The following is a 14206-nucleotide window of genomic DNA, read 5'->3' on the forward strand; positions in this document are numbered from 1 at the left end:
GCCGGGAGAGTAGGTGCTCACCCGCCCTCCTGTGAATTTTACCTTATCTGCCTGTATAGTGTTACTATAGCATGGGTTATTTTTCCCTACATGCCACTTATCCACATTAAACTTCATCTGCCATTTCGATGCCCAATCTTCCAGTCTCACAAGGTCCTCCTGCAATTTATCAAAATCCGCTTGTGATTTAACTACTCTGAACAATTTTGTATCATCTGCAAATTTGATTACCTCACTTGTCGTATTCCTTTCCAGATCATTTATAAATATATTGAAAAGTAAGGGTCCCAGTAGAGATCCCTGAGGCACTCCACTGCCCACTCCCTTCCACTGAGAAAATTGTTCATTTAATCCTACTCTGTTTACTGTCTTTTAACCAGTTTGTAATTCTCGAAAGGACATCGCCACCTATCCTATGACGTTTTACTTTTCCTAGAAGTCTCTCATGAGGAACTTTGTCAAATGCCTTCTGAAAATCCAAATACACTACATCTACAGGTTCACCTTTATCTACATGTTTATTAACCCCTTCAAATAAGTGAAGCAGATATGTGAGGCAAAACTTACCTTGGGTAAAGCCATGCTGACTTTGTTTCATTAAACCATGCCTTTCTGTATGTTCTGTGATTTTGATCTTTAGAATATTTTCCACTATTTTTCCTGGCACTGAAGTTAGGCTAACTGGTTTGTAGTTTCCCGGATTGCCCCTGAAGCCCTTTTTAAATTTTAGGGTTACATTAGCTATCCTCCAGTCTTCAGGTACAATGGTTGATTTTAATGATAGGTTACAAATTTTTACTAATAGATCTGAAATTTCATTTTTTAGTTCCTTCAGAACCCTGGGGTGTATACCATCCGGTCCAGGTGATTTACTGCTCTTCAGTTTGTCAATCAGGCTTACCAAATCTTCTAGGTTCACCGTGATTTGGTTCAGTCAATCTGAATCATTACCCATGAAAACCTTCTCGAACGGGTATCTCCCCAACATCCTCTTCAATAAACACCAAAGCAAAGAGATTATTTAATCTTTCCGCAATGGCCTTATCTTCTCTAAGTGCCCCTTTAACCCCTCGATCATCTAACAGTCCAACTGACTCCCTCACAGACTTTCTGCTTCGGATATATTTTAAAAAGTTTTTAGTGTGAGTTTTTGCCTCTACAGCCAACTTCTTTTCAAATTCTCTCTTAGCCTGTCTTATCAGTGATTAACATTTAATTTGCCAACGCCTATGCTTTATCCTATTTTCTTCTGTTGGATCCTTCTTCCAATTTTTGAAGGATGTTTTTTTTGGCTAAAATAGCCTCTTTCACCTCACCTTTTAACCATGTGGGAAATACATCTGGACTGTGCTTCTAGGATGGTTTTGTTTTTTTTTTAACAATGTCCACGCCTCTTGCACACTTTTTACCTTTGTAGCTGCTCCTTTCAGTTTTTTTCTAATTGTTTTTCTCATTTTATCAAAGTTTCCCTTTTGAAAGTTTAACACAAGAACCATGGATTTGCTTACTGTCCCCCTTCCTGTCATTAATTCAGATTTTTTTTGTATTGAACATTTTTATTGGATAATGCAAAACATATACATGCCATGTAAAATTTCTTATGGGCAAACCCGTTATCCAAAAGTTTTTGGTTTTCCCTCCCCATCAAACCCGGCACATAACACAATCTACAATGCACCAAATAAAGTACACCAAATAAAGTAAAATACACAGGTGGTACAAATAATCCAGAACAATAAATAAGAAACAAACGACGTATAGCCAGAAAGCGCAAACTCAGCCAGGGCAATAACTATATAGGGAACAACAATGACTATCTACTGTCCCTCTAAGCCCAATGAAAGTAGGGGGTCTATGGGTGACCCCAGTGTGGACGTGCCAGTTTATGTATGAGAGTGCCTTTGGAGCCATTCCTCAAAAGGCTCCCATGTCTTTTTATAACTGGACAGCTGATCCCGGCGGCATGCTGTGATCTTTTCCATGGCTCGAATACCTAGTAATTTAGCCTCCACTAGACTCCGAGAAGGTGCTTCCTTTGTTCTCCACCATCTTGCCACCACCATCCGAGCAGCGATGGCTAAATAACAAACCAGCCTTCTTTTAGAGCTACTAAGGGTCTCACTCCCGATCCCCCAGTAGCCAGAGTTCCGGAAGCAATGGCAACTCTTCCGCTAACATGGCCTTATCCCATTCCTGTATTTGCACTCAGAAGTCTTGTATAATCGGGCAGGACCACCAAATATGAAAGAAAGTCCCCAATGTGTAGGTACATCTCCAGCAAGTATTTGATCGAAACCGTGGGATACCATTTTGCCAATTTGTCAGGGCAGAGATACCATCGAAACAGCAATTTATATTCGTTCTCAATCATAGCTGCAGACATAGAATGCCTTCCCAGGCCCTGAAAACAAGTACCCATCTATCAGTATCCCAAGAGCCCCCCATATCCTGTTCCCATGCTCTAATATGTGCAGCCGGGTAGACCCCTCCTGTCTCCCAACAGTTTATAAAGTTTGGATATTAATTTAGATATTTTCTTATTTTTACACAGAATCTCTCCATCAGAGAAACCCCTTTAATAATATCCCTATGAACGGCTGAGTTGTATAAAAAGTGTCTAAGTTGCGCATAGGCCAAAAAATCAGCCGGTGGTAGGGCATACTCTCTCTGCAAAAGAGAAAACGATTTAATGTCTCCTGCAGACCAAATCTGAGAGACACGAGTGAGTCTCCTTCCTTCCCAGACCACGAAGGGTCGAGTCTCCTGTCCCGCTGGAAAATCCGAGAGAGAACACAACCTGGTTGGGAAAAAATAACATTTTTTTCCCAGTCAAAACCTTTCTCCACTTGTACCAAATTGTCACCGTTCATCTCAGAGCCGGCAAGATATGCTGGCCCCTAAGATCTGGCTTCTTTATATCCCAATAGATATCTCCCAGATCTCTATAGCCCAGGTTAAACTGTTCAGTCTTCATCCAGGGCTTTGTATTGTGGGTGAAATGGGATTCCACCACCACCTGCAATTGGGAGGCAATATAATATTTTGTTTAATTTGGAACCCCCAATCCACCCCTTCTCCACGTCCTATAAAGAACCTGTCGAGCCACTCTAGGAGGCCGTTTTTTCCAAATGTATGAAAAGAAACGGCGTTGCAGAGAATGAAACCAGTCATCTGCAATCAGACATGGAAGTACCTGAAACAGATAACTAAGTCTAGGGAACAGATTCATCTTTACAATGGCAATCCGTCCAAGCCATAACACTTGATACCTATCCCATTTCTGCACATCCTGATAGATGTTACGAAGCAGGGGATCATAGTTAGCCGTGAATAAATCGGCCCATTAATTCACCCATTACCTCTCTCACCAAATCCTGTGCTCCACTGAGAATTAGATCTAAAATTGCTCCCTCTCTTGTCTGTTCCTAAACCACTTGCTCCATAAAACTTTCATTTATTCCATCCAGGAACTTTATCTCTCTAGCATGTCCCGGTGTTACATTTACCCAGTCAATATTGGGGTAATTGAGATCTCCCATTATTACTGCACTACCAATTTGGTTAGTTTCCCTAATTTCTCTTAGCATTTCACTGTCCGTCTCACCATCTTGACCAGATGGATGGTAGTATACCCCTATCACTATAGTCTTCCCCAGCACACAAGGGATTTCTACCCATAAAGATTCGATTGTTCATTTAGTCTCATGCAGGATTTTTATCCTGTTGGACTCTCTGCCATCCCGGACTTAAAGCATCACCCTGCCTCCCAGATGCTCCTCTCTCGTTCAGTTAAGATCCTAGTCATACTGGATTTTTTGCAGGATGGGTTGAATAAAGGATTGGCCCTTAATTCCTTGAAGGTGCATTTTGCGGCTCTTGCCTGTTTCAGAGGTCAGGTGAATAGTGGTTCCTTGTCATCTCATCCTGATGTGGTTCATTTTTTGAAGGGAGTGAAGCATCTTGGGCCTCCCTTGAGGTTACCGGTTACCTTGTGGAGTCTTAACTTGGTGCTGGACGTTTTGGCGGGCCTGACCACTGCTCAGCCTTTCCTTGTGGTTGTTGACCTTGAAGACTGTTCCTCATGGCTATATGTTCAGCTCGTCAAATTTGAGCTGCAGGCCTTGTCTTGCCGGGAGCCATTCCTTCAGGTGGCTCCAGGGGCATTACCGCTGCATACTGTCCCATCTTTCTTGCCCAAGGTGCTCTTGGACTTTCATTTGAATCAGTCCATCTCCTTGCCATCCCTGGATAAGGTCAGGGATGTGGAGGAATATCGCTTCTTGTGCTCCTTGGATATCAAAAGACTTGTGTGGTATTTGGAGGCTTTTGAAGCTTTTCAAAAGCTAGATCGCCTGTTTGTTCTCCATGGCAGGAGTAAGCAGGGCGCTCAGGCTTTGTGGGCTACTATAGCTCGCTGGATGAAAGAGGTAGTCAAGCCACATATGTGGATGCTGAAAAGCCGTTGCCTACTCAGGTTAGGGCTCATTCCACTAGGGCTCAGGCAGTGTCGTGGGCAGCAGTTAGTTTGTCTGCTGTTGATATCTGCTGGGCTGTGACATGGTCCTCCTTATGCAGGTTTCCCAGGTTTTATTGTCTGGATGTGCAGACCCGGGAGGATGCAGCCTTTGCATGTGCGGTGTTGACTGGATCACGGGCAACCTTCCACCATGTTGGGGAGTAGCTTTGATACATCCCACTGGTCCTGAGTCCATCTGTCCACGCATTAATGGATAATTTTGTTTTTCTTAGTGTAAAGGTCAAATGGCAAGGCATTCCATATTACTGGAATGCAACATGTGTAAAGCCCTCGACCGGGTAGATTGTCCTTTCTCTCAGTCCCTCCACCTTGTGCCCACCAATCGTTTTCTCTCTCTCTCTCTCCTTCCCAATCAATGTCTTTGGGTGGAGAAGTGAGCGAGAGCCAGTCGTGCTTCTTGTTCTCATACACTCACACCCTCACCTTGCCACTTCTGATTTTTATCTTCCCTGTCCCACTTTGCAACCTATAGCACTGTCATGCATCCTCAGCCTTCCTCCTTTATCAACACAGGCTCTCTTAACCTCACACTTCACCACCTCAGGATCTCTCTCTCATAACCCCTGATACCACTTCTGGCTTTTTCACCCTCACCCACAACATATGTTATTTTCTATAACCTTTTGTTATATCCTATAACCTTTTGTTCCATGTACCACTGTTATAATATGTTATAATTTTTTTTTTTTTTTGGTTACCATGTTATAATGTAAAATAGGGCGGACTACGCCCTATTCTCTTGGTTATCTGGAAACCGATGTGATATCTCGATTGAATGTCGGTATATAAAAGAAATAAATAATAATAATAATAATAATAACTTCACTACCTCTAGTTCTCTTCCACATGCTCTCCCTTTCCTCTAGCTTTCTCTCACCATTACCACCTTTCCTCCAGTTCTTTGAAACCCCCCATACCCAGCTCTTTTTTTGCCTCTCCCACTCCATTTCACACACAACTTCCTCTCCCTCTGTCTATGGCCCGCATCCTAGCCCTGGTCCCTCAAACCTGCTTCAGAACATGTGACGGTGTGGTCCTTGGAGAGGAATCATGTGCCAGAAGCCCAATTTGCATTACTGACTTTAAGGAGAGAGACATTCATCCTCCACCCTTACCTGCCCCACAGCTCTCAGCCCCACCTTGTGCTGTACCTCAGTATCCATGGTGAAGGCCACACCTAGAGTACTGTGTACAGTTCTGGTCGCCCCATCTCAAAAAAGATATAGTTGCATTGGAAAAGGTACAGAGAAGGGCGGCCAAAATGGTGAAAGGGATGGAACAGCTCCCCTGTGAGAAAAAGCTAAAGATGTTGGGCCTATTCAGCCTGGAAAAGACAGCTGAGGGGGGATATGATAGAGGTCTACAAAATCATGAGTACTAGAACTGGTAAATGTGTATCTATTTACTTTTTCAGATAATAGGACTAGGGAGCACTCCATGAAATTAGCAAATAGCACATTCAAAACAAATCAGAGAAAATTATTTTTCACTCCATGCACAATTAAGCTCTGGCATTCATTACAAGAGGAAGTGGTTAAGGCAGTTATTGTAGCTGGGTTTAAAAAAGGTTTGGACAAGTTCCTGGAGGAAAAGTCCACAAACTGTTATCCAAGTAGACTTAAGAGAGATCACTGCACGATAGTAGCATGGGATCTATTTATTGTTTGGGTACTTGCTAGGTACTTGTGACCTTGATTGGTCCACTATTGGAAAACCAAGGTACTGGACTTGATGGACCCTCAGGCTGACCCAGTATGGGAACTTCTTATATTCTTCTTCACTTGCTACCTCAGATCTCCCAACACTCAACCCTTTTCATGTCACTCCCCCTGGAAGTATCCACTCTTCTGTTGCACTGCTTCTGCCCAAATATTCACACCCCTAACCTCCCTCACATTCACTACTTCAAACATGCCCCTCTGAGTATTCACTGTCTGCATTCAACTCCTTCTCCTTTCACCCCTTTTCAACATTCACTCCAGAATGAATAAATAAATAAATTAAAAAAAAAAAAGTAGGGAAACGTGGATTCTCATCTAACTAGAATGATAAAGCTAAGGTTAAGCCAGGCAGCGGTTACCTTAAACAGCAGTCGTATGGCTGCATCGGGCTTTCAGGAAGGCTGGGATAACCTGCATGGAGTGACCATGATTAAAACCAAAACAGAAAGGAGCTTGGGTGGCAGACTTGTTTTGAACGACCACCTTGCTAATTTTGGTAGCTTAGTGGGTTATTGCCAAACTTGGTAATAAGACACAGAAGGGACCTGGCCATTGGATTAAGTATTGGTCTTCTACAAATCAAGGAAGAAGATTGACAAGGCGTGAAATGGCCCTAGCAGTGGAGGTGGTGGCAGCCAGCACGCTGGCAGGTTCTGGACTTGCCTGGGGCAGATGTGCAGGGGAGTGGTGTTGCTATGCATATGGGGATTTGTGGTAGAAAACCACAGTAGGAATCTGAACTGGATCAGCCAGTGATCTTTGTCTGCAGGCATTCACAATGCTTACAGTGTTATTTACAATGCACTGAATTGTCCAGACTTGGAACAGCTATGGCAGAGAGAAGATGCAGTCAGGCAGAAGGTCCTTTGAGATTTAGAAGCTTCTAGAAGGTCCTCCTCTGCTTCCTAGTTCCTAATGACATTTATTTTTCTTTTTTTTCATTTAATAAAATGTATTAATCGCTTCACACACAAAGACCATCTTCCTCCGTTCCCATTTGCTTTGCTTCATTATGTCCAAAACTTCACCTTGCTGCGTGTCATCCCTCTTCTCAGTGTTGTGTTCCATCATCTCAGCTCCTAAGTTCAGGTGACCTCTCCTATACGAAACTGATGAGATTTCTGATTATTATAGATACTGATTGTAGTAGTTAAGATCTAAAGCGAACTGGTACAGAGGACATCATCGGGTCTTTTTCATCAGAGACTAATGGAGTTATCATCATTCATGGAAATGTCACCATGTCAAGGGTCAACTTTGGAAGTGAGAGAGATCGATTTTGTTTCGTTTGGCCTTCAGGATTCGGTGCCTTTGTTCAGGCTGTTGCTTCTGTTTAAATCTCCTAATCCTCACTGCTTTAGAATGATGTTCATTGGCCACCACATCTACCCAACTGATCCCTCTGTGGTCCTCTCCCGTCCAGTCCCTTCCCCCAGTTCACCTGACATAGGGAAGCAGAGTTGGCAATCGGTCACTGCAGCAATAGTAGTAGATGATGGAGGGAGCTCACTCACAGGTCCTGGCCTCCGCATGGGTTTCCAGTCTAAAAAAAGAGCCCATGCGGGAGATGGCAGCAGAGCCTCTGAATGGGCAGTGGCTCACAGGCCTTGCGGTGACTGCAGTGGCAATGGCAGAGCGGAGGGAGGGGAGCAGTTGATGGCAATCGAGGGGGTGGGGGCTGGAAAACCCAGTTTCTTGTGACCCCTCCTCTCCACCATCTGGGATTTTTTCCTTTGTTAATAAGGAACTCACTATTTTTGTGCAAATTTGATATTTGGGCTCATCCCATTGAAATACTGATGTGGCTCAGCTGTTTTTTGAAAGAGTAAAACCTGTAATTTTGCTGAAAGAGTGGTTTTAGGAGAAACTTTATTCAGAAAGAGGACAATAAATAGGTAATAGCAATCACTGTGCTTGCTGTCAGCATGGCCAGTGACATCTCGTGGGCACGAAAGAAGAAAGGTGTTACTCTGGTCCACAGAGAATAAATGCCAGGCCAGGGAACATAAAGGATTTCCCCCCTTTATTTTGGTAGGGGAAGTTTGCTGTTTGAAGTAAAAACAAAAACAGCAAAAAAAAAACCCCAAACCAAAACACCAGCCTTAATCTGGAAGATCTTAAACAAACAAACAACAAAACCCGGTGGCTATCGTTATGTGAGACTCGGGCTCTTGCACTGTGGATATGCACTCGGAACTGACTCGCACATTGTAGTGTTTAGCAAGACTTTTACTGGCTAGTAAAATCACTTTAAAAGTTGTATTTATGAGCAAGAGCTACTGCAGTAACTTAATACAGACTGTCTTAACTTCTTTTTTTTTTTTAGAATTCAAAGGTTATGCAGCTCCTGCAGGCAGCAACAAACCATGCGATGACATCCGAGAATGACTTAACAGCAAAGCAAAGCATCAGGAAAAAATGTGAGAAATGTATAGTATTTTCTTTGCAGAAAGGACACGTGGCTCTCCAGTTCATGGTTTTTTTTTGGTTTTGTTTTTTTGTAACTATATTGGGCCGTTAGTAGGGGTAGTACTTGGTGCAGGGCTTCAGTAATACTGTGGTTTTATGTCAACACTGCGTTTTGTGCATTTCATCATTTTGGTGCAGGGAGAGTTCAGCTATTCTATGTAATTCAACATCCAGATACTGCTGTGCAACCTAAAATGCAGGCAGTTACCCAGTGGGAGGATGAGCGAGAAACGCCACGTGTAGCAATCTGAGTCCTGCTTACCTGAAAATGTTTGCATAAAATATGATTTATGTGCATGAGCGGAGAACATACTTTGTGCACAAATCGTGTATTATGTGCATGAATCCCACATACAGGACCCCTGCACCATGAACTCAAACGTTCAGTCCCATAGACTTATAGGAGCTCCTGAAACTTTACTCCACCTCTGACCAGGAGTTAAATTTCCAGTGTTAAGAAAACACCTCTCTGCATTAGGGATTTGCATGGAGCAGCGCTAATTGGTGAACACAGTTTTTTGTGCGCACAGAAATAGCCTGTGGTTGTGTGCATGAGATGTGCGCACAGCCAAGCGTACCTTATTACATCAGCCTGTAAGTTTGTACTTGAGACAGTGGAAGGCGATGTGACTTGCCAGATATCACAAGGCACGTCAGTTAAGATTTAAACTCCGGCTTCTCTGGTTCTCAGCCTCTGCTCCAACCACATCAACTTCCCTTTTAATTCTGTCTTTAAAATTGGTGCATGCTGGTTTCTAGCAAGTGGTTTTGTACATTTTGTGTTTTAAGCTACCAGTAATGCAGATCAGCACGAGACGGTGGAGGATGTGCGCAAGCAACAAATTCAGCTTCTCCATTCTATCAATAAATTTAACAAGTGAGTACGGATTCTGATTATTCACTTGTTGAGAACTCACTCCCACGTAATTCCTGCTATTCCACGCTGGTGCTGCTTGATTATAAAACTATCCTAGGATGTATGATCCATACCAAGTCAGAAATCTCTTATTTATTGATTTATATTCTGCCTTTCACCCACTTCAAAGTGGATTACATTCAGGTGCTGCTTTCCTGTCCCCAGAGGGCTCAGCTTTGTATCTGAGGCAATGGAAGGGAGAATGTCTTGCCCAAGGTCGCAAGGAGCCAACAGGAGCATTTGAGCTGTGGCTTCCCAGCTTCATTGCCCGCTTCTCTGACCACAAGGTTGCTACTCCATAGCTTGGCCAATTTAGCTACAGATTATTTAAAACACAGCTAGAATTGTGTCTGATTTGGGATGGTATGATCACAGTACTTCAGCCTTTAAATGATCCTCTTCATTGGTTACCAATTTCCTGTAGAGCCTAATTTAAAATGTTATCATTTGTCTTACAAGATCGAGGCCAAAAGTATTTAATTGACCAGATTTGTCAGTATTGCCCTAGAAGAGATGTAACGTTCTTCCTGTAGTTCCCTTGTTTAGATGTCACTTTGACAGAATCCAGACATAAGACCTTTTCATATATCTCTGGAATCCCTTACCTAGGGAATTGTGATCTAGAGACAATTATTTAACCTGGCGGTATACTTCTGCATTCAGTTAGTTTGGAGTTTTTCAGATGATTCTTGTAGGCTTTAGGGTAATGGGTAGCTGTGTATTGATTTTTGAGCTGGGTTTTATTTTAATTTTATCATGTCTGTTTTGTTGAGTTTGCTATTTTATGTTGTAGGTCTGTTGGATTTTATTTAAATATAAAATAGTATAATGTTCTTGCCCAGGACCCTTGTTGCAGGGATGTTTGTATTTATAAATGTGAGTGCTAACACCTGTTTGTTTATCTTTTGATATTATACGAAGGGGTTTAACATTGTTATGCATGATTTGTATTCTTAGATGGTTTGCAATAAAACTTAGGGTGTATAGGTCATTCGTGAACTGGCTGGAAGCCCACTTGGTTAAGCCTTTGATAATGCTGCCAGTGCCATATGCTGCCACCTTGTGGTAGAACACGTTCAGAAAACTTTATTGGCATGACTATTGTAGGTTTTCCCAAAGTAATATACACAACGATTAAAACAAGAGTTAAGAAAAGAACAGAATGTGATCAGCTTTTACAACCTGTAGATACACTGCTTCTGGTTCATGTTTTATTTTCTGTTTTTCCATTTTTGCATGTGTTTAGGTCTGTGAATTTACGGAAAACCATGACAAGAGATAAAAGTGTCCCTAATTTTGGTGAAGACCTCGTGCATCAGGTGAGATTAAGGAAGGTTATTCAGATGTTCCTCTTTTTTGTGCTGTGAATGTTTTATTTCTGTCATTGGCTAATAAAATGCAGTGTTCTAGGTCAGTCTTTTTATTTTTTGACACATTACTAAAAATTATTGGACCCCCTTCCTTGTCTTCTCGAGGTCCCACACCTACTTGTCTCTTCCATGTGTGAAGAAAGTACATTGCACCAAGAAATGTAATTTGTATTAGGTTGTGAGATTTTCTAATGTGTGCTACTTATTTACAGTTCGCAATCAAACATTTCGACAAGAGCAAGTTGAAATCTGTAGAGTCGTCGGAGCTGAACCAACCTGAGAGCGCTGCTGTAGAAAATGCTGGAGACCCTGTAAGAGAGAAAGTGGTGGAAGTTGCCCTCAAGACTAAATTGATGCATCGCAGACACTCTCTTAATGCGGTGTATTCACCTGAGAACTCTAGTGCTCATACTGTGTTAAATAGCATGAACCAAAGTAATTCCCTGGCTGAATGTTGCAGTGAAGACGAGAGGCTGAAATGCCAGGAACGGTTAGAGTTTCTGAACCAGCCGGGGGATGCTGAAAGCATTAGACAGGGCTGTGAAGAGCTCCCTCCAGTGAAGGAACCCTGGGCTTCAGCAGAAGTGGCTTGCACCTGGGACTGGGAATGCTCTGGGCCTCTCCTGGACTCTTCCACTCCGTCTTGCTGTGATGGACCTGAACAGAATTCTAATATTTCCAGTATCTAGAAACGATGTGTTCTCCTCTCAAAGCACTATGGCAGAATGTTGGGTACAGGGTGTCAAGGACATGGCTTCTAGCCTCCCTCTTCTGTAGTTTACGGGCACTGGTATTTCTAATTTCATTTTTGTTATGGGTGAAATAGTTAACCATCACTGACAGAGTTCAGAGCCATGTACCTAGCCTAACGCACTGTGGCGTGTTAGTTTCCTAGAAATGTAATGCATTTTTAAAGAGTAAGTTCAGAAGATCAGTGTTCACCAGCTTTTAAGCTCTTCAATTTTCCGTACAATGAAGAATACTCTACCTGTTTGTTCCAAAATGGCTGGAAAAAAAATAAGAGCTGTGCACTGGGTTGAAATATTTTGAAGCCAGTGTCGTAAATATCTAAGTCAACCTCCATATTCATTACTTAAGCATTGTCTCACCACGGCACTGCTTAGTTAACTAAAAAATAAAACATACCCTTCCTGTAATATTTCAGAAGTGCTCACAGTGCCAATACTGCCCTGTATCAGTTGACTGTTTTTACTTGCAACTTGTTCTTTAACATCTCTAAGCATCTGCCCAGCATGCACTACGATTTGGAAGTGAGATAGAAATCGTATCGTCTGTGCGCACTAGTTACCTACTAGTGCATGTCACTTCACAGGTGACAGCAATGTGGCTGTTTGACTTTACTCAACTTTATAATTAGAACAGGGTCTCTACACATCTGAAAGCTACACTTTAGACTTCTGTTAAGATGCCTTATAATATCCAGTATGGCCCTAGTTTGGATTTTGGCTAATACAACCTTACCTTACAAATTGAAAATGCAACCTCCCAAGCAGATGTTAACTTGTCATCTTCAGCACACTACAGCTGGTTAAAGATGTGGATGAGTCGTTGAAATAGGTTTTGAATTCATATGCAGCATACTTATCCCGACAATTTTTTATTTTTTTTAATTTCTAAATGACCACCTGAAAATGTGATTTATAAACAAGGTAAGAACACTTTACCACACAGCTGGTCCTATGCAATAAAAATCCTTTCATTTTGTGCTATGGGAAGTCTCTCTTGAATAAAAATCCAAGATCCTATACAAGTGTTTTGATTTAAACTAGATCATGTCATATAGCGTGTAGAACAGATGTAGTAAAAGATTAGGTTTCAGCCATTTTATACCGTACTGCCGATACATCTGGCAGAATAGAAAAGCAAGGTTATTTTCTGATTTAAGTATAAAACATGCCACTGTTACTCGTGTTCACGAAAACAAATGTATCTGTAACACTTATATTTTTCTACCAAGTAATTTATAATTTCTGCTAATTTTCTAATGTGCCTTTCATATGTGCCAAATGTTCATGGGTATAATATAATAGTAAAAGAGATTTCTGCACTATGGTGTGTGGTTTTTTGTTTGTTTTTTTGTTGTTTTTTTTACTTGCTTGAGATACTGTTCTATACTTTTTTTTCCCCCATGTTGGTATGTTGTAAAATGTTTATCTAAAGTGTTAGTCTCATGTCCTTTAGCTATTTGTGGAGATTGATGTTCTAAAAGGCACAGAATTGCACAAAAGCCACCTTGTGCATTAAATGGCACAGCATACTATCCCAGTTGGCTTTATAGGGCACAAAATTTTGACTGCTTCACAAATAGCTGGTTTTCATGTGTAGTTGTACACTTGTGAAATGTTAGTGAAAGTAATAGCTGAGAGACTGCAATGCAGAAGTACACAATTCATTCACTAGGAAGACAGCTAGCCTATTTGCAAGAATGCTTTCACAAAACAACTCAGTGAATTGTAGTTGATTTTTTGCAGAATTTTCCGTAAAAAAACAGACAGCATTTTGCTACCAGGCTTATTTTCATATACTCTTCATAGCAAAACACTGCATGAAATTCCATGTATGTTCATACAATTGGCCTTTTTATTAGCAGCTGGTAGAATTATTTCTTGCAACTTCCTTTTGACAGAAGCCTGCCTTAATCCTCCTATCCCAGGCAATTGACTGTACCTTTTATCGGCTTATGTATTGTCCAAAGAATAAACTAACAAATATTCATTTGTAGTATTGCACTGGAAAAACTCAATTGAAAACTTCATGTTTAGGCTGAAAGTGCCTTTAGGGGCAAGGAAGGTATTTCCATATTCAATTAAGAACATAAGTTTTCATATTGGGTCAGACCAAGGGTCGATCAAGTCCAGCATCCTGTTTCCAACAGTGTCCAATCCAGGTTACAAGTACCTAACAAGCACACAAACAAATCCCATGTTACTACTGCCAATAATAGTGGTGACTATTCCTCCTAAGTCAACTTGATTAATAGCAATTAATGGACTTCAACTTATCCAAACCTTTTTTTAAACCCAGTTACAGTAATTGCATTAACCACATCCTCTGGTGGCAAATTCCAGAGTTTAATTGGGTGTGGACTGAAAAAAGAATTTTCTCTGATTTGTTTTAAATGTGCTACATGCTAATTTCATGGAGTGCCCCCTAGTCCTATGATCTGAGAGAG

General features: G+C 41.6%; 1 protein-coding gene across 2 annotated transcripts in view; it reads left to right on the plus strand.

Annotated features, from left to right (window-relative positions):
- The window catches only part of ANKRD27 (ankyrin repeat domain 27), a 134833-nt gene extending 121747 nt beyond the window's left edge, over positions 1 to 13086 (plus strand). For both annotated transcript variants that reach the window (XM_029608418.1, XM_029608419.1), the window contains exons 26-29: positions 8585 to 8678; positions 9517 to 9604; positions 10890 to 10962; positions 11226 to 13086. In XM_029608418.1, the coding sequence (XP_029464278.1) occupies positions 8585 to 8678; positions 9517 to 9604; positions 10890 to 10962; positions 11226 to 11702 (732 nt within the window). In that variant the 3' untranslated portion in view covers positions 11703 to 13086. The remainder of the gene's footprint in view (positions 1 to 8584; positions 8679 to 9516; positions 9605 to 10889; positions 10963 to 11225) is intronic.
- The last annotated feature ends 1120 nt before the right edge of the window (positions 13087 to 14206 follow it).

Source organism: Rhinatrema bivittatum, chromosome 7, assembly GCF_901001135.1.
Source record: "Rhinatrema bivittatum chromosome 7, aRhiBiv1.1, whole genome shotgun sequence".
Lineage (NCBI taxonomy): Eukaryota > Metazoa > Chordata > Amphibia > Gymnophiona > Rhinatrematidae > Rhinatrema > Rhinatrema bivittatum.